This window comes from Planococcus citri, chromosome 1 (assembly GCF_950023065.1).
Source record: "Planococcus citri chromosome 1, ihPlaCitr1.1, whole genome shotgun sequence".
NCBI classification, from domain to species: Eukaryota; Metazoa; Arthropoda; class Insecta; order Hemiptera; family Pseudococcidae; genus Planococcus; species Planococcus citri.
In genome coordinates, this window is record NC_088677.1 from 32,839,122 (window position 1) to 32,860,576 (window position 21,455).

Sequence of the window (21,455 nt, forward strand, 5' to 3'; positions counted from 1 at the left end):
CCAATACCAAAATCAAAAACCGAAATAAAATCCATGAAAATTGGAAAAACCAATACTGAAAACTGATACCATTTTGTTTTATCATTCCTAGCTCAACCCTGATTAAATCAATTGAATACTTGATGTTTGTGTGGCTAGGGTGATTAGTATACAATCATCCTCATTTCAAAGCTCTAAATAGAGTCATGGATAATGAACCTGCCCTATTCGTTAACTATGACCTTCCTCCCTGGGTGGTGTTTTTACACACTCAACAGAATACTTTGTATTCATGATTCTAATTATAAATGGGAAAACTTTAATTGAACGACAGAATAAGTGATTTGCACGACAGGAAAATCCCACGACAAAATTGTGTTTTTGAACAACAGCGATTTAACGACAGTTTTGGTCATTAAAACGACAGCATTGAACGACAGACCTCGAACAACAAGCATAGAAAATTCACACCGTGAGAAAAGGAATGCATGAAGGACATGGGAAAGCCCGACAAAATTATTTCAATTGCCCGACAATGCAAATTTTTCACGTGTCCTTTGAATTAGTGAACATAGAGAGTTTTTATGCAGGGTTAGCGATTCGCAATTGATGAATATTTACCTGATTAAAATTTTTAAAACGCAAAATTAAATTTTCAAGCTGAAAGTTTTACTTTTTGCAATGAAAATAAAATCGAAAGCTATGATTTAAAAATTTGAAAAAAATTGCGGCGAAAACAGTTTTTAATCCCATTGGGAAAATCCACAGGAGGGGGAGGCTTTAGATCGGTTCGAAACCAACACCAATCGTTTTTGGTAATCTTAGTTTTGTGAATAAAGTCGTCGCTTTTATCATTATGTCGTCGTTCATTTCCTAAAGTCGTCGATGCATCTCATTCAATTTGTCGGACATACTCTGGCGTTCACTTGGTTTTTTTGGCATGCACTTGAATTTTTGTTGTCGTGCAATGGTTGAAAACTGTTTCCCTCGTTAAAAAAGTGGTTTTTGACGTTAGCATCTGTCGTGCAAAACACTTTTTTTTAGTCGTTCAAATCATTTAATCTGTCGTGCCGATAAATGGCAACCATTATAAATCGTACATAAGTACATTGTATTACGTAACTTTTCAAAGATTATAAATGTATCATAAGTGCTTAATCAATAAAGCTGATACTTTATAATCTCCTGAGTGATATCATTTTTCTGTTTTTATTTCTATTAAGTACTGATATTACTTGATTTACAGAATAGTAGGTATTGAGGCGGTAAATCGCCAGTACCTACGTGTGTAGTACTACGTAAGGTTCACTTCCTTGAAGTAGGGTGGAAGATGAACCATGTAGAAGTGTATGGCACGAAGTGCCAAAGCTCTCTTTACAAAATGATCAAATAGCGAAACGAATTCGGTGAAAAACACTTGTGTCAGGTCAGTTTGAAAAACATGATTTATACTACTTTTCAGAGCAAATCAGCTGAGAAATTCACCCACAAAAAAAAACCGCATCTTTTAAGAATTAAACAACCCTCTTCTGCACTCGAAGTCCTTTTTCTTATTCAAAAATGTACGATGAATCGAAAAAAGCGAGTAAAGAAATAGCTGTAGCAAGGCCAGGCACAAGGAAAATTTTCTATCAAATTAGATAGGTACCTATTGTTGTCGGATATAAAAATATAATGTTTTTTTTTTAGCATAAAATGTCAAACAATAGAATTTCATGGTTCACTGGCGCCTAATCATGCAGCCTCAATAAGCGCCAAATTGGATCGGCGCCAGGGGTATTTTCCTCTTGATCCCTATATATGGTCTGTATTCACCCTCGAATTACACGGTGGTGACAAATTATGTAGGTATCTCACACAAGAAGGAATTAAGTACACGTTAACATATGTAGTTAATCACTGAAAGTCTAACACTCACCATTGTATCGGTATATTCAATCAGTTTATCTTCAGACACGTCGTGGATTTTTTTCGCTTCTCTTAATAAATCTCGCAAAAAATTCTGAAACAATCGTTTGCTTATCAATTTAGCATTATTTACAGAAAGAAAAGTGTACGAAGTCGAAATATACATCTAGTGAAGGAAAAAGTAAATCAACGAACGATAAAGTGACGTTTCCAATTTATGTGCCTCGCACCCTTCTAGATCTTACATGTAAGTAATATAAGAAGATAGGTACATAAAGACGCGTGTAGCTGGGTATGTTTGATCAGAAATATCAAATCAAACAAACTGTCTTTCAATATCTATCATATTTTTCCCATACCCTTTCATACTCGTAGATGTGAAAATAGTTGAAATTCACAATCGAGACACGATTCGAATAATTAAGGTAATTATACTTCAACTCGACCGACTGTCGATATCTCTTGGAAAACGAAAGCAAGATCGAATTCGAAGCTGAATACAAATTAATTGGAAATTTTTACACCGTGAATTCAACGGTGTTTTCATAATTATTACAAAAAAACAATTGAGCCGGCATTGCATTCTAAGGCCAAAAACGAAGTAGAATGACGACGACGTCACTACTTTATCACGCGCATATATAACGCGGAAAATATGAAAATCTAGGCCACGTTGAAATGTTTTTTCTTCCCTATTTGTGATTTTTTCTTAACAATATTCATTAAATTTAATTTCAACGCTCGCAGTCGGTAAAAATATTTTTTATTCTGCCAAGCAGAAATACCTACCTTTAATTCATCTGCTTCAATGTAACCACTGCCATCTGTATCGTATTCTCTCCAAATCTGCGAATAGATCAAAAAACACACATATTTCACGCTGTTGCCAATGAACAAAAAAAAAAAAGAGCGTACTTAATGGTGAAAATTACCCGCATGAATTCAACACTCGAGTCGAGCGGATTGTCGAATCTGAATAATAGTAGAAAATTTTCTTCCATTGGTAATAACTGAGCAAGCTGCAAGATCAACGCAATATACAATTAAACGTTACTGTTTTCGAAATATATTAACCTTGTATTATTTTATATATTCTACTAGTAAAACACTGAGAGTTGTTTAGGCATTCGAATTGTAGGCGCATACCTGTGTAACGGAATTTAATTGTTATTTTCCTAGCCATACGTGCGATGTGATTTAATTTCATGTCATGTTTATTGGAAAGCTTTGTGAAATATATTTTAGTGGAAATTATTTGTGAATCTGGGATATGTGGAAATTGTGAGATATACGATAATTGTTTTTCGCGAAATTGCGATGCTCGTGAACGAATATGTAGGGGGTATAGGTAGACGATATACGGTGGATATTGTTTCCTTATATTTTGCTAACATGCATATATGTATAGACCTTTCGACTCGATGTACGAATGTGAAACTAGGTGTATTTTAGATCGAATTTTTGTCAGAATGAAGAATATTGCGGTCGACTGTAATTCCATGAAGCAAAAGGCCAAGTCATTTTTCATATTTTGAGGCTACTTAAGCATAAAAATGGGAGTTTCCAAAATGTCGGATTTTAATTTTCCGAGTATTTATTTATTCGTCCTTTTTTTTTTTTTATTTACGTTTCTCGCTATATAGCGATGTTTTTCAGGCTCCATGCTCCACGCTCCAATGAGTCAAATGACCTAAAAGCGGAGAAAACGAGGTCTATTCTTGGTATACCTATACTGATACTATACATAGATTCAGCTAACGTGACCTGATAATTTCGATACCTACGTTTCTTTATGAAAGAAAACATTAAATGAGGGGGAAAGTTCACTCTATAGTTACACATTAGTACGGATTATTCACATTTTATCAATTTTTTCGACTCAGTCTGGTTTTATTAAGTTGCCTTCAATGATCTCAGAACGTGTGTTCAATTTTTTTTTTCGAGTTCAGAATATTAAAAATCCTTCAGAAAAATTACGAATATTAATAAATAGGTAGGTATGTAGGTATTTGTTATTAGTCAAATTTAATGTAGGTAAGTATGCTAAATGAATAATTTATTGGAAGCCTTTGAAAAGGGGGAAAATGAGAACAGTCACTAAGCAATTTTCCAACGAAATAGTTATACGTTTTTGCCCTAATATCTTCTTAAACGTGGAAAGTCGAAGAAACTTATTTTTTAAATTTATACTAATGTAAAAAAACAAAAGACGGTCGACACAATTTTACTACGAGTATTTACTATTACTTTTTTCCATCTTCAAAACCTGTTTTAAATATTTTATTCCAAAAAAATCTGTTGGGAAGGGGAATGGGGTCGTCAGAACGATCAGAATTGAAAATCCAATATTAATATCTCAAAGATGTCCTTTCAAGCTCCCATTTTTTTAAAACGAAATGCAGGAAACACACCAAAGGATCCAATCCCAATAAAGAATAGACATCGAAATTAGCTCTCTTGAATTCGTAAAAGACGTCATTAGACAATATAATTTGAACTTTACACCTCCGAATTATTAATAATTAATATGCCAATTTACTTTGTAATAAATTTTCTCAAATTTTGATCGAAAATTGAAGGCTTTTGTGCATCTATATAATCTATATCCTTGTAGGTGGGATTGAGATTCCATTTTGAAAAGTAGTTCCTTAAAAAAAGATAAAAAAGGAGACCTTCTATGCATTTTTCAAAATTTGATAGGCAACTTCAAATATTTTTACTTTGGTAGGTACCTATCTATGAAAAGTGAGCTTTTATCGTAAAAGTTCTGTATTAACGTAAGCTCTTCAAATGAGTGCCAATTTTGAATCAACTACTTATCTATTGTCTTCAAAACCCTTCAAACTGATTTTATTCAGTTGAGCCAATCTTAACGTGCACCTTCAAAATTTGATTGTTTCGCAAGAAATCCGAATGCGTGAAAATAGATATGTTTTCCCCCTCTCCCTCCAACTCGTCAAATCTTCAATTTCTGACAATAGTAAAAAAAAATGAGAGAAATTGAGAGATTTGACTTGATTTTCGCCTCAGTTCAAGCTCATATACGTAATTGGCTAACAATAGCATGGGTGTTAATAAAGTTGCATACACAGTTTGCCGTAAATGTGCAACAAATGATTTCCCGGCATGTTACTACCTAGAACTTTGTTGTAGGTATATATTTCTGCGATTCTGTCTTCATTTGATAAAATGTAATGAACTCATTAATTAAATAATTTCTCAAGAATTTCAAGGCTCTCGTAAATTTTCAAATTTTTTTTCAATGCCTTTGAAAAGATTCGAAGTCAGCAAATATAAATAAACATATGTACCTAATATAAACTTAGGAGTAGAAAAAACAATTGGACATTTTCAAAGAATCAATTACTCTAGTCTGGTTTGAAATTTTATCCAAAGTTTGCAAATTTCAATTTTTTGCCACAGACGTAAATAAACAGAAGGAACTACAAAAAGGGAAATTATTAAATTAGAGAGAGCCTTAATAAACAATACCTACTTAATAAAAATAAAAACCATCGAAATCGATTACAAAAATTGAAATTCGTACCTATATAATATAATGTATTTTTATTACATGGGCTTGCACTGTTTTAAAATTTTTATCCAAAGTATCGAGGCATTTGTCTTGGATTTGTTACTTGACTATCCAGGAGAAAATTACTGGATCTGATCTAATCAGAACTAATCAAACAGATCAAAACAAGTCTGAGCAGATTTGATCTATTCAGATTCGAGCATATCAGGATCTGCTCAGATGTGAGATGTGGCCAATTTTCTTATCTGACCAGGTCCCATCTCCCCCCCTGAATAATAAATTATACTTACTCTCAAAAATTCGCTAAAACTTACAAAAAAAATCGTAGACCCAAAAAATTTAGTTGCTGTCTTTTTGCACTTGAATTATTTTTGCAGATTGAAGTTTCGATCATGGCTACACAAAGATTTGAACGCAGATTTTCAAAAATTCTTTAGAAAAAAATTATCATTTATTATTAATAGGGGAAGAGGAATGCAGAGGGAGGCAAAAAAAGAGGCCATAACGTTTTGTAGCTACTAATATCAAATTCGTAAGCATTCTCTTAACAACACTTTAATAGCCACGTCTTTTGATGCCTATCAGCATTAATGAAGTATATCGATTGTAAGAGTTCGCTTTTAAATGTAAATGGGCTGAGACAAACATGAAAAATATCCGCAAAAGTAGGTATTCAAATATTTCAAATAATATACCCAGTTACCTACACGCTCTAGCAACATGCCATTAATGAACAACACAAAATATAACCTAATTGACTTCATGCGATGAAAGATATCAATTTGTACGAGCGTAATATAAAATTATAGCTCGAAAAATATTGATCATTACATGCATTTAAAAAAAAAGTGTATGGTACCGCAATACATACATATCACAGCCTTGAAAAAAATTACTACGCGATTTAGTTAACCAAAAAAGAGAAGAATTCGCCTCGTCTACATTAACATTAAACAATGTCGAATACATTTGAAAACGTTTTACCAACTTAATGCGCAGTTTTCACAATGATAAAGATAGCGCTATTTATCAGAATCTCTTAATGGATCGTTGCTGAATATCTTATATATAATAAGACGATGAATAACTAACTTGAATAAGAAAAATTTGCAACTTTTGTTGGGGGATGCGAATCGTCTTATATCGAATGTTCATTTTAAGGTGGCAATTACGCGCCTGTAGCGTGATAAAACACTGCCTGCGGAATACAGTTTGTTTTTGGATTCATTACTTTGCGAGAGAAAGATGCTTATTTATATTTACTTCCATCAAAAGGCGGTTTTCATTAATTCTGAAGCATTGTGTGTGTGTTCTATCGCCTCACATTGTTCGATCATTTCTCATACTATACACAGACCTAAGATATACTATAAATTAGTAATATAGTAGACGCTATTTGCGAGCATTTACTTTTCTTATTTATTCGCTTTGATGATTGTGATCTGTTAAGTACTTATAAAATAATTTTCCTATTTATTTTACGTAGGTATAGGTATCAAATTACCTATTTTAATAATCAGGAGCAACTTGTCCGGTGAAAATATCGAATAAATTTCACACAAATACAACAAATCCATTTCTGTAATTAGACGAAACTTTTTACCTAAATCAATTATACTGGTATTAAAAATTCGTTTCATTATTGCGTGTAATTACGAGTACCAGTAATTAACATTCAACTCGAAATTAGAAAACGTGTTGGGTTAAAAATGTTTTATTATTTTCTGTAATTAAGGGAGTGCTTTCGGGTGTAGGTACCTACTATGTTGGCGAAATAGATGAGGTGAAATTTGACCCGAAGACGTGGTCGGTTTGAAACATTTTTCTTTAAAATTACTGGGTAGCTAAAAATATATTTAATTCAAATTTTGATGTACATATTTTTCAAACTTTGTCCAGCATTCAAATTAATAAAGTTTCACGCCCACATTGGATTCATTTAGAAAAAAAGAAAACATTTGAAGTCGGTGGACGGTGGAAACTAAATTGCTCTTTTATTAAAAAAGAAAAAAACAGGAGCTTGAATAGGTTTGATGAAATAGCTGGTACCTTCTTGAGTAGGTAGGTACGTATTTTCAACGATTTTCGAAACAATGTGACACGTTTTCTTTTTCTTTAAAAAATTTAATATGTATCTGACTAATGATCTTTTTTTGAACATCTAAATCTAAAATTTTAAAAATGTGATTTTACAACCTTTGCTGTTGCATTCAAAGAACTTGCCAATAAAAACAAATGCTTTCGAATGAGGACTAGTTGGGTAAAATGAGTATCCGTTAAATTGAATTTCTCTCCTGCAGCATTTCTAATCCAGAATAGGTACATATGTTGGAGTAAATTGACTAAAACCACACTCAAAGCCTAAAATATACCTAGCCTTTGGAAAAAGGAGGGAAGAATGTTTTCATGGGATAGGTGCCTTTTTACTATAAGCAGTTTAGGTCATAAAAAAACCATTTTTGCTTCGTAAAACGTTTTTCACACAACATCATCTTCTAAACAACAGTTTGGTACCTTACCTCTTTATTCCTCGCGAATACTCGTATTTTTCAAGAGGTAAATAGACCCTTCGAATAATCTAAAAGTTGTCCATTCCTCAAAAAGTTAAATATCGAAATAAATTAAATTAAAGAAGTCGAAAAAATGACAAAAATTTGAATAAATGTTTTAGAATCGGCACAAATTTGTTTTATTGAAAATATCAAACACGTAAGAAATTATAAGCCATAAATGTTGAATCTCTTGGTATTTCAAGTTTCTGATAATATTTGGGGCATTGGTGAGGACGGATAGTCAACGAGATCGAATCAAAAAATTAATTCAATAACTGAATTCAGCGCTTTAGAATTAGCAATACCTAATCAATAGGCTACCTATCTACGTCATTCACTGAACTTTTTATGTTTTTTTTTTCTTTCATTTTGACCATACTTGAGGCTTGGTAGGATGGAAAAAAATAGAAATCGGGGTAGTTATTACACCAAACCGACCAGAAAATCGCGAGGGCAACTCGTAAAAAAACGTTGAGTGAAATGGTAAAATTGGACATCATTTTTGGTTCGAGTTGATGTGAAATTAGCCAACAAGTTGATAAATTTGCATACCCAATTTGCCGTGTGTTTTTTTTTCTTTGGTCCCGATGGGTGATTGAATACCCACCTCCTGAAGAGATGAAACCACGATCATAAAACTTTTAGAAATTATTACCAAATGAGGTGCTGATGCTTTAAGTAGCATTTTCCTCCAGTTCAGCTCAAAATTTGAGTAAAAGAAATTCGATTTTTCAACCCGGAGTCAAAGCAGACGATGTTACACGCGAAATAAATTTCAAATGTAGTTTAAATTAAAGTTCCTAAAATGAATGATAAAACTATTTCCTCATAAAAAAAATAATATTTATTTTATTATAAAGCTCATTTTGAAATAAAGCATCGCCTCAAGAGTAAAAAAAAACCATGCGAACGTTGAACGACAACCTGCAGTAAATAGGTAGCCTATACCATAAGGAGTAAAAGCGTATAGTCTACGGTACCCTAAGCCATTTCTTTTACAAATGATCTCTTCTTATACGCGACTAGGTACATATAACTTATAGGCCACTAATAAAGTAAAGGCCGTTTGAAAATTCTTTGAAGCCGTTTATTTAAAAGGAGGGTATTTTCGATGCAACCTCTCGAAATTAAGGCTATAAATAATTTTTACTTTAGTATATACAATGTACCCGCAACTTGTTCCACTCGTGTTGAGAACAATGTTGCCATTTTCCAAACTAGGCACGATTTCTTGTATATTAAGACCCATAAAACACTCTATTCCCAAAATATATACGCCATTTTACCTTAAAATTTTATGTGAGAGTGTAGCTTGCGTATAGCTAAATCACGTGATAAAAATCAACTGATTGGATGGAGCCTACAGTATCGGTAAAATTTTAGGTAAAGTTGGAAAAAATTGAGAGTTAATACGGTATCTGAAAGTTCAAGTTCATTGATATGAATCTTCTGTCAAATAAGTAGGTACTGGCTCTGACCATGAAATTTTCGTTCAATAACGAACAGTTCTTGCCCTTTTTCTCGAACAAAAATATTAAAAGTATACAAATAATACACTTTCAACCCCATAATCATCGTTGCAAAAGTATTTTAAAATAGGTAATTTATTCCATCCCTTCCCCGTTTCATGGACCAATGAGCATCAGAAGCATTACCAGTACGCTACCCACTATAGTCCTACTTTTAGCTTAGCTACATAGTACACACAAAGCATGTGTATGTAATTACCAACACGCGGTGTCATTTTCTATTAACGGATGATAAATGTTATTCCACCATAAAAATACTAGAACACTTTGTGATTGTAGTCGGTTATTTGGCACTATTGCGCATTAATTAATTGACGATAAAATAATACGCAGGGGGTTCGAGCCCGTACTATAGCTTTTCCTATATACTAAAGCTCTAGGTATACTAGGTATCTATATTCGTATACGTTGGTACGTTAGGGTTTAGGATTTTAATCACGTATTATCCAAAGTTATCTGGGTAAAATTGGGTTATTCCGAAACTAGTACACGTTGAAATTGCGGGAATATTCTTATAACGCGTTACAACAAAATGCACAGATGCCGCTTCCAATTGCTGGCTTTATCAACGAATATTTTTCAGATATGTGTCGAAGATGGAAGAACGCATACTGAATAACATTATTTTTATGAGCTTTAACCCGCTACATATCAATCAACTGATAGTCTGATAGCACTTTTGGTAAGCGTTTTTTTGCGCTCTATTATGCAAACGTACCTAGAGGAGCTAGCTACTTAAAACCTGCAACATCAGCGATACGCGGCGTTTATATCGGCAAGTCTGTAACACTGTTGACTATGTATAAGTATATCGAAGGAGGTAGGTCGCTAGGTCTAGGTAACTGGGTGGGCTCGAAAGTTTACCTTGTTATCGTAAGATAAAATGTTAACCATCTTAGCTTACACGGGTCTATACGTTGTTAAATGTATTTCACTGATGGCTTGAGTTCTAATGCCCGAGTATACTAAAACTGTTAAGCTCAATTAGACACTTGATATAGGTATAGAGATATCTACGCATATAACTGTGCATGGGATAATACGCCTATAGTTGTACTGTATATTTCTCAAACGTCCATAACCCAGATTTACACCTAAAAAGATTATAAAGGTCTCTTTTCTCTTTCGAGAAACATATCCAACGAAAAGATTATAGAGAAAGACTGCAACGATAAGTTTTGTTTTATCTCTGTTGAAAAAATGGGTCCTCTTTAAAGAATGAAGTGAAAAAAATTGTCGGTGTTTCGTAGAAACGATCAATGACGTTGAAAGAAAAAAAAACACGAAAAGAAGAGAAAATATAACAAAAAATTCAGACGAATTGGTTTTAGGTTAATTGATTTCTTCTATGAAGCACCTCATGATCTGCCTTTGATTTGAGTCCTACAGTAGAAATTTTAAGATGGAAATTTTAAATTAGAAGAGAAGATTTCTACTTTCCACAATGAGCTTAAAAAATCACATTTGAATTTCCAAAGTTTAAACAAGGAAATTAATATTAAATTTTTGCATTTTATCAAATGTTAGTTCATTCCTTAATATATTTGATGAACTTTTTTGACTGATACATACATTTTTAAAGCCATTTTTTTAAAATTTTTTGTTATAATTTTTAGCAGTATTTAAAAATGTTTTCAAATTTCAAGTCAGAATAAACAATACCATATCACGAGTATATGAAATCCAAAATGGTGTTCCTCAAGGCTCAGTATTGAGCATTTTATTCTCCTTATTGATAGTATTCGTAGCATTATCCCTCACCCAATGTTACTGAGATTATTTGCAGATGATATAAACATCTTCCTATGCTTCAAAGACTTACAAATAACACACCTCTCTATCCAAGAAACTCTTAACAAAATTCAAGAATGGACAGATTCAAATAGCCCCTCATTCTCACAGTTTAAACCCCATTTCATTCTTTTTTTTCTAGAAAGGACAAAATCAAACATCTTACCCTAACCCTCGAAGGTAAAAAACATGAATTAAAATTTCACATCAAATACAAAATTCCTAGGGTTGATTTTTGATTGTAAGCTCAAATAGACACCTTACTTTTTATCCATTTAACAGAACCTATGGCTCGGTGGTGTAGTGAGATGAGCCACTGCTTTCTGAACAAGAGGTAGTGGGTTCAAATCCCGCTAGAGACACAACACATTAAGCTCCGAGCACCAGTACAGTATCTAAAAGCTGTAACTGGTTTGAGCACCTATAGGTAGCTGATTACTAAACTCAGGGTTGTAAAAACCCGGCTAGCAATGTATCAGCTACTCTATAGATACTAGATAGTGTAGAAAGCAATGGGAAACTACTACGCGTGAGCTCAAAAAATGTCGATTTTCTAGAATAATTGCTGTGGCATAGGCATTTGCCTCACCCTGTAAGGGTATCACTTAATGCAATTTCCAATGTCCTGTAAAGGATATGGAACCACAATGACGAAACAGAACCAAATAGTAATCCAAAATATAACCATTTAAGATTCCTTTTATCCTTTTACTTCAGCTATATAGATCTCTAATTAGAAGCAAAACAGAATATGGCTGTCCAGCTTTATCAGTGCATCAGATAAAAATCTATCAATCCTTAAAGTAAGTACCTAATACACACAAAACACTGCCTTATGCCTATGTATGTATTGGAGCATTGCCATCCTCTCCTGTAGACAACATCTACTTTGAAGTGAGTGAACCATTGACTTTTTAGATATGGACAGCTAGAGGCCCATAAACTTAACATAAAGCCATTGTCTTGAACATAGGAAGTCGATGGTTGCAATCTGCGCATGCGCCAGCTCTGTTATGACGTCAATCCTGTGAACATTTTTCAAATTTGGGCATGCGCAGAAGCCAAACCTCGACCAACCAATGAGCTATGTTTGAGACCATTGGCTTATGCATCACTAGCAGTCCATATCTAACAAGTCAATGGAGTGAACCCCCTCCAAACTTCAGGAATTTCTATACATACAGTAGTCCCCGCTTAATAGAATCGGTTTGGGCCGAGGTATTTTTAATTCTATTAACCGGGATATTCTAATAAGCGGTCCAATAAAAAAACACAGAAAAAATTTTGAAATATGTATCCTGTATCTTCGCTTAAGTATAGCATTTTGTACTACGAAAATCCTACTCGTATTTGGGCTTTTCCCTGGTCATAAATAAGCTTGGACTTCCTTCAGAATAATTTTCAATTTTCAACATTTTCACAAACAAATTTTCAATTTCAACTCGTACTTATTTATTAGAATCGAGTTGGGACCCGGTACTTATGTTTCATTCTATAAACCATGGAAAGCTGAAGGATAAAACCACACAAAATTCCAAATTCTGTTGAAATTTCATGACTTTTTGATGTTTTTAGGAGTCGATTTCAGTGCTTTTTTGGTTGTTCAGTTGGGTACATTTAGTCTTTTAATATGTTTGGTTTTATGAAATTTTACAAAAATTTCATCATCTTTAGTGCCTGCCAATTTTCACTCATTACAAAATACTCTTCATTTTGTGTTTTTATGCGATTTTAACATGTTTAAAGCATGTCTTTTTCATCCACTTTTTGTTAAATGTTGTCAAATTTCCATGATTTTCTCCAACTTTTGAAGGTTAATCAATTCTATTATCCGAACTCAATGCTTTTTTTCACTACAATAAGCGATAAAATTTACATGTGAGAAGGTGCAAGCGTTCCGTCCCAACCCATTTCGATTCCATTATCCGAATTATTCTATTAACCGCGACTACATTAAGCGGGGACTACTGTAGTATGTATTACAATGGAATCACGATAACTCAAAACAGAAGGGAAAGAAGTTGACTTTGAGTTATCGGAGTTTTTGAGATGACAAAATGAATTTTACATTAGTCTTAAGAGGAGTTGACGAAACAGACCTTTGAATTACTGGAGTTTTTGAGTTAACAAAGTTCGAATTATCGCGATTCCACTATAATAAATTTATTTTATCAACAATAACAAATCCAGTTAGAACTTTAGTCAAAAAACAACTTCAAGTCTTCAAAATATTTCAAACCATTCTAATAATCACTCCTATTATATTCTCCAAAATTCTTTAAGAAAATACCATGTAAACTTATTAGACCTCACTTTCAAATAAATTTCCTCCCTGGGAATTAAACTTAGGTACCACAATTCAATCTATCTTTATCCCAGTTTAAAAAAAATAAATATTCATCTGATTTTATTAAACAAAAATATACTGAGACCATTATCAGAATATCATAAAAAAAATCAAAAATGTAAAAAAAATTTACTCGAAAAGACAACCGAAATAAAAAAAATATTTCAGGGGCTTTATTTTTTTTTAGGGTGTTTAAAATTACATACAAGATTATTACACCCGTAGAACAGGGGTTTTTTAGATTTGGTTTACGAGGCTGGTGTGTTTTATGATTTAAAAAATTCAAAGAATTTTGATATTGAGAAAAAAATTCACCTCATTTTAGTTCTCATGATAAAAAGGCGTCAATTTCATTCGTTTTATGTACATATAAATAAAATGATTAAACGGCGGTTTAGAAAATTAAACTTAGAATATAGGTACGTAGTAAGTATGAAATAATACCTCTCGTATATCAATTTTTCCATCTTGATTATCGTCGTAAGCTTCCATAAAACATTGCTTCAATTCAGCGAGCATCGCGTCCGATACTGCCTATAAAACAAAATCAACAATCCATTAAATTACGAAGCAGATAATATTGCATTGTTTCCTACCTATACGTAGGCTACACAGTACATTACCTACATATAATGTCCATAGCTATAAACTATAATAATACAATGATTCAATATATATTTCTTCATTTTTATTGTACACCACATTACCTGCGCACATTTTATAGGGTGTGGAAGGAAAGAGGTTATATCTTAGCTTACAAATTTTTATGAAATTTTAGACTTGAGGTCAATATCTTTTTACAGTGCGTTTATTGAGGGACAATGAACTCTTTGCGGTATATGTATCATGGGATGTCGAGTGTGATGATACAAGAGAAAACTTGATGAATAATTAAGTAATTGGGTTGTGACTGAGACTTGGAAGCATCAAATATTGACACTCTTTCATAAATTCTTATCACAAAAAATCGTATCCACCAGTTAGGTACCAAAATGATTTTAAAATAATTATACAGAAAGATGAATGATTGCACAAATACGGCAAACTGGTTATGCAAATATATTAACATTTTGGAAAATTATTCGTTACAAATTTACGGCAAACTGAGTATGCAAATTTATTAACACGTCGACTAACATGCTATATCAACTTTCACCTAAAAGGCAAAACTCAGGCAATACAACTTTTTGTGCGAAATATACCTAACGAATCAACAAATTGCAAAGGCCTCTACCGCATTTTTTTAAACCGAAGAAGAAATAGTTTCGTAGTTGAAAAAGATGAAATTTCTTTTTGCAACTTTCCTAATTTCGACTTTATCATTAATATAATTTCACAAGATTATAGCGAGTTCAAATTTCATCTATATCGACCACATTTAACGGGTTACAAAGTTTTGAAAGTTTCCAAGTGTCACAGGGCCTTCGATGTATTAGATAAGAGAAATATATGTGTAAGTTTGGGCTTTTAGTTAGTTATTACTAGGTAGCCAGTAAAAATGTTTGTGTAAGGAATTTACCCATCAGCCATTTTCTCAAGACAGACGTTACATATAGCTTATAAATTTCTGAAGCGTTGTACCCTGAACAGTGTACATCTTCGTTGTCATTCTTCATCAATCAATGGTGATAATATGTACAACAACAACTTGAAAAATTAACTAAAATTGAGCATTTTCCGCAACAACGATGAGGATAAAGCTTTTATGGAAATTTTTAAAGTCAGGGTTGCCAACATATGAGCACGTATATTTTTTTTAAATGCATGCGTAAGTTTTATAGTATATTTAAGCTGACGTTGCGGAAACCTTTGCGAATATGGCGGAAAGCTACGCATTAATGTTCTGTGAGTGCCAAAAATTCAAGAAAATTAATTTCCATCTTTTATGTAGAAATTGGAATGGATACGATAGGGTGTATTTTTATTTCATTTATGATAGGAGTATCCGGTAAAGAAAAAATTGCATGATTTTCAAACGCAGTTAGATAATTTTGCGATCGTTGCTGTTGTGAGAATTTTAGCAAACTTATTAAGATCTTTATCAAGGATTGGAATGTTTGCAGTTCAATATTCGATAATTTCTCAAATTTTGTACATATTTATGATTGTGCAAGAGCATTATAAAACATATTCTAAGGTAGGTAATTATGTATTGCGAATGAATTTGGATAAAAACAGAAATAAACGATGTAGAGAAACGAATATCTACATAGTAACACGAATAAAAGAATTCAACGTGAAAATGCTCGTAATTTCTCTTCTAAATGCAATAGGTAAAGCTGCGAATAACAAAAAAACAAAAAAAAAATGCACCCTTTAAAAAACCTACCCACTCAGAACCTACAAAGAAATCGAATCACTTGATAAAATTTTCAGTGTTTGCGCAGCCGAAACAAAACCATACTCATATTTTCATTACATTAATTAATATATAATGTCTAATGTATTATTCGTGCTACTACACGTTTCATGCAAAAGAGCAAAGATGTAGAGAGGTAATTCAAATAACCCTGTAGAATGTGCGCAATATAATATATAATAATAGTGTACTTCTAAACGCAGAAAAAACGAAACATTATTTTGCTTTGTTAATACGACCCCAGCACGAAAAAAAAAACCTTTTTTGCATTTTCTTTTCGAATACATTACACGGTAACTTTTTGAAAGCGCGTTGTTGAAATATCCTTCATTACCACGCTGATAAATTGCATTTCTCAAGAGATAACAGTGGCGCTGGCGCAATAATAGGAGGGTACAAGCATTCGCCGTATCTCTTTTCCCCGGTTACGCTAAACTTGGTGAAATTTTTCGTATACATGTCAACCTTTATTAAGGATATTTAACCTTTTTTCTCTCCTTTTCTTAAATTGTTATACCCGCGTCTTCTTAAAAAAAAAAAAAGAGGAAATCGGTTGTTGCGCCACTTAAGATGGAATTAAAAAATCGTTTTTCAACTCCATTTTAGAGCGTGTTAAGTAATAATACAATATTTCGGGATTTCCTGCGATTCGGCGCGAATGTCTAGAATTAAAAATAGGTAATTGGTTCGTATAGCGTTATCACGTAGGTAGGTAACCTAAGACCTTGAAGGTCATACGATGTTGGTTCTTGGTTGTACCTTTCGAAAACTTTATCAATACTTCTCTTTTTCGCCGCTTTTCAATTCGTTTCTTAAAACAACTCGTACAACTTAATTATAATTCGCAGAAATTTAAACCGTTAACGATAAATACACATCGTGAACTGTACGCATCGACTTGTAAAGTCAACAAAAAAACAACGTGAAAGGAAAACATCATTTCAAAAAAAAGATGAATTCGAGGAAAATTTTTTTCCTTAAGTAATGCAAAGTGATGGAGCGGAGTAAAATGATGTTTTTCCGATTTCAAAATTTCTTTTGCAAGAAAGTTTGAATTTAACGTCAAAATAAAGCTTTTAAAATTATTTTTTAATTCTGGTTCATAGTAAATTGAAGCAATATCAGTGGGTTGGATTTCTCAATACGAGCTAAAAAAAATTAATTAAAAAGTGAAAATTAATTTTAATGATGTAACCAAGTGTAAAAGTTGAAAAGTTACCACGTGACATCAAAATGAATCAGTTTCAATGTAGTCATTCAATTTACCTACCCAAAAATGTTTTCTTTCCAAAGCACTTTTGGAAAGAGAAAATTTGAAAAAATTTGAGATAACCAATCAATGGATTTAAGATTAGGCCACTTCTTTGTCAAATGAATCAACTTTTCGGTCGATTCAACTCATTTTAAGAAAAGTAAAATAGGTAATCCAATTCACTCTTTTAAAACTCTTTTACTTTTGAAAAAAAATTTCGAACTCTGAATCTATGAATCTTTTTAAGGAGTTCGATTCTTATTAAAACTACCTAGTTACTTTTCAACTCTTTTGCTCAATTTAAAAAAATATATTTACTGATGTCGTAGCATCTTCTCCAACTCCTACTGTAGCATCATGAAAAAAGGAGTACCTACTACCTACATAATCAAATTCAAAAAAAAAAAATAATAATCAAAATATGTCGAGTGATGTATAGCGTGTAAATACTACTCAAGAAGATACACCAACCTACTCACTCATTTTTGTGACATATCAAATGCAAACCTACATAAATGAGTATGGAAAAAAAGAGTCAAAAGGAGTGAAAGAGAGTTTGACCAACTTCTTGAAAAAAGACTGCATTCAACAGTTTTTCCAACTCATTTTTGAAAATAATCAAAGAATCAACTCAAAACCAACTCAGGGCGAATTCCGAGCTGGACAAAAACTCTATCTAATCTCGAATGGATCGTTATACAGAGTGATCAGAACATTCGCTGAATAATTCGCCGGGTAATAGGGCAACTCAAACTCCTCAAGTGTAAATTGGTTTGCCAGACTTGGAAATTGTAGGGGCACAATTACCTCTAAAGCTAAAAAAAATATACAAAAATTCTGTTTGTTGTATTAGCTATTTATAGACAGGAGTAGGAAGAGACTTGAAAGTTCAAACCATCAAAATGTACGTGGAAAATTTCATCTCCTTAGAGCTGTTTAGAGTAGGTAGTTGAAGTCTAACACAAATTGAAAACCACTGAAAAAAAAGAAAAGAAAAGAAACTCCCAGACTCCTAAGATCAAAATACATAAATATAGTACCTATGCTAAAAATACTTCACTTCAAAGTAAAATCCTAACTTTCTTACTATAAAAAAAAATTAAATCGATGAAAAAGTCCACAGTAAGAGATAGAGGGCAATGATTTTCCTCTTCAACTTGTAGCACTTTATAAAAAAAGAAATTAATAAAAACCTTGCGGAAAAATACTGTTCCCAGACTTCATTTACTTTGATACTAGATCTTCTGTAATTAAACTTTACTGCACCAGAAGTACGAGAATGTAATGTTGGATAATTTTCAAGATATATTAGGTATTTCTAATAAAAGTGATTTCAAAGTTTACTTCCGACGCGACGCATCCCTTTTTTTTGTATTTTTTCAACGTGGGTATCACCTATACCTACTCTTATATACCCACTAAAATATTGTTACGAGCGAACAAATGCCTCAATGTCAAATCGGTTTTAATCTGCACAGAACTTCGCATCAGATAAACAAGAAAAACATATTCGCTGCAACCTCGAAGAGAAAACAGCATGAAAAGCGTTTTTCACGGTCATGCAATGATAACGCGCTATCAAACCTTTTTCCACAAACATAATCCATCTCTAGTACCATATAAATAGTGTATAATAGATGGTATAAACCCTCTTCATCAATTTTAACACGCTTTTCCGAATGTTTATACTCAATCAATCACCAATTTACACATTCATCAGTATATGAAAAAATATCGCTGATAATTTTAATCAAGCATTGAAATATATTTTGTTAGCACAAATGATGTGCATATAAGTGAAAGTTTTGACTCGACGAAAATTCTTCCTCTTGTTTAAATATATAGGATATAAATCTGGAAATATACCTACCTACGTAATTTTTACTTGAATCGTAAGACCTTCACAAGTCGTACCTACGTGAGGCATGTCTCGAGAGTAAATTTAATTTACGCCCGTAATAATTCAAACTGGTGTCAAATAATGTAGTTGGCCAAAATAAATTAAAATTGGAATAGTATAAAAGCTGCTGACTGAAATCAACATCTTATAAAATGTTGCGTAATTAATTAAAGAAGGAGAAAAACAGAAGAATAGAATCATTATTTAGTACAGAGCAACGTAACTTTTTACCGAGTGCATTCAAAGTATTGCACCGTCAGGTAAAATAGGATGAATATAAGTTAGTAATGATAATGAAGAATTAATTGGCACAGTTAAAAAATGAAAGAAAATTATCGATTTTCCGATGGAAAATTTGAAAATTCTATTTTCTCAGCTCATGAAATATGTAGGTAATAATTCTTTTCAACTTTTCTGTGGAAAAGTTATTATTATTTTTTCAGAATTTTTAAAACTAAAACACATTAAACTGAAACAGTAGGTACTAATTTCGTCAATATTTTGGCAAAGCAATCCTCGCCTCACTTGGTCTGGCTCTGAAGTACGTTTTACAAACCGACAGGTAGGTATACGGAACGCTTTCAACTTTCATAATGCAAATTGGTGGGATAAAAAGCCAAAAAGTTGTAAAATTTGCGTATTCAGTTTGCTTTCGCGCATCGATCCAGGAAAAAATTCGGAGAAGATGAAAATGTGGCAAAATAAAATATGTAAAATGAAATCAACGAATGTATTATTTTTTACAAAGTACATGCCTAGCTACCAAAAAAATGAAACAAAATCATGAAAAACGACCTTAAAAATGTGATACAAAATGACCAATATTTCGGTGCAAATTTCAACCACATTTCGCAATCTCTTCGTGTTTTTATTTTCTCGCCACCTTTTAAACTTGATTCCATTTAATTTCTCAACCGCACGTTCCTTTCGCCGAAAATATATTTTTAGGTTAGAACAAAATGTAAAAATAATACGATATAGTGGGCCTACTGCGAAACAAATTAGAGGTAGTAATTACATTTGAAAATTTTACCACGCAGGGGGGATTATTTTTTAGCCTATCACGTGGCTGGTTCAGTTCAAAACAACAAAATACACGTGAATACTTGTTTCATTGTTTGAGACTTTTTACTTCACTCGGCGTCGTTGTACTACGAGTAGGTAGGTGTAAGATAGGTATAAAACAGAGTAAACACTAAAACAAGCATATCTTCTGCGTGAAATTTTCTTCAAAAAGTCCTGCGAATGCTTAAAATGAGTGAAAATATAACGACGTTTCACAATTTTACGTGTTCGTTATAATAGGATTAAAATAGCTATCTAGCTAACATAGAGTTGTGTAAAGAAACTTCTCTATATACACATAACATAAACACGTGTAGGTATATATCGTATATGTATGTACACAACGAAATTCCGTATCTAGGAGAGATTTCCAAGGCGCCGATGATTTAAGGTGCTTTAAAAGGCAACATTTTAAAAATGTTCAAATAAAAATAAAAAGCTTTTCTGTATTGCTTTGAAATGTCGTTATATTTCAGTGAAAGGAAGAACAGGCTCTTTTTCCTTTCCTTTTCCGGCAGCGCCCATTTTAGTCGATTTTCCTTTGCGTGTTCGTTGTATGTATAAGTCAAATTTGAACCCGTCTACTTTTGGCACCCGTCTGCAGTCATTTCATTTTCCTTCCATTCGTGAAAAAGAGTCATCAAGTTTCAACGAATTTCTTAAATTTTAGCGTACATACGTATAATTTTATACCGTTTATAAACGTTGTTGTTTAAATTCGCGATCGGTAAAATTGATACAATAACGTAATTTCAACTGACTGAGATCGACTTAATAAATTACGAATGTTACTTTTTCTAGCCGATAAATCTGCATCCAGCCTTTTGGCTTTGCAAATAAATAAATTTTCGTGAATATAAGTAGTAAGACATTTTTAAAAACCTCAGCTGATTTAGAATAAGTAAGTAGATGCTCATTTTAAAGATTTAATCTACTGAAAAGGAGACACAAAGTCGTCTATGCTTAAATGCCTATATAGAAATATCCATTGATAAATTTCGAAAATTGATCTTCCTTGTAATTTCATCTAAAGTGATTTATGTGACAAATAAAATATTTTTTTAAATAAAATAATTGATTGTGTTTCTTCGCACAACACTTGATACCGATTTATTTTTTACCTCGCTTTAAAAATCAATTCATATCGATAATTAACTCATGGAAAACTTCAATTTAAAAATCCTATCAAGAGAAATTATACCGGATGTTTTTGGTGAGGAGAGGAGAAGGAGGAGGAG

At 32.6% G+C, this 21,455-nt stretch overlaps 1 protein-coding gene across 3 annotated transcripts in view; it reads right to left on the bottom strand.

Moving 5' to 3' along the window:
* The window catches only part of Cbp53E (Calbindin 53E), a 99,359-nt gene that overhangs the window by 14,212 nt on the left and 63,692 nt on the right, over positions 1-21,455 (bottom strand). For all 3 annotated transcript variants that reach the window (XM_065343940.1, XM_065343939.1, XM_065343941.1), the window contains exons 4-7: positions 14,086-14,175; positions 2,820-2,906; positions 2,677-2,733; positions 1,898-1,981 (exon numbers count right to left, since the gene is read on the bottom strand). In XM_065343940.1, the coding sequence (XP_065200012.1) occupies positions 1,898-1,981; positions 2,677-2,733; positions 2,820-2,906; positions 14,086-14,175 (318 nt within the window). The remainder of the gene's footprint in view (positions 1-1,897; positions 1,982-2,676; positions 2,734-2,819; positions 2,907-14,085; positions 14,176-21,455) is intronic.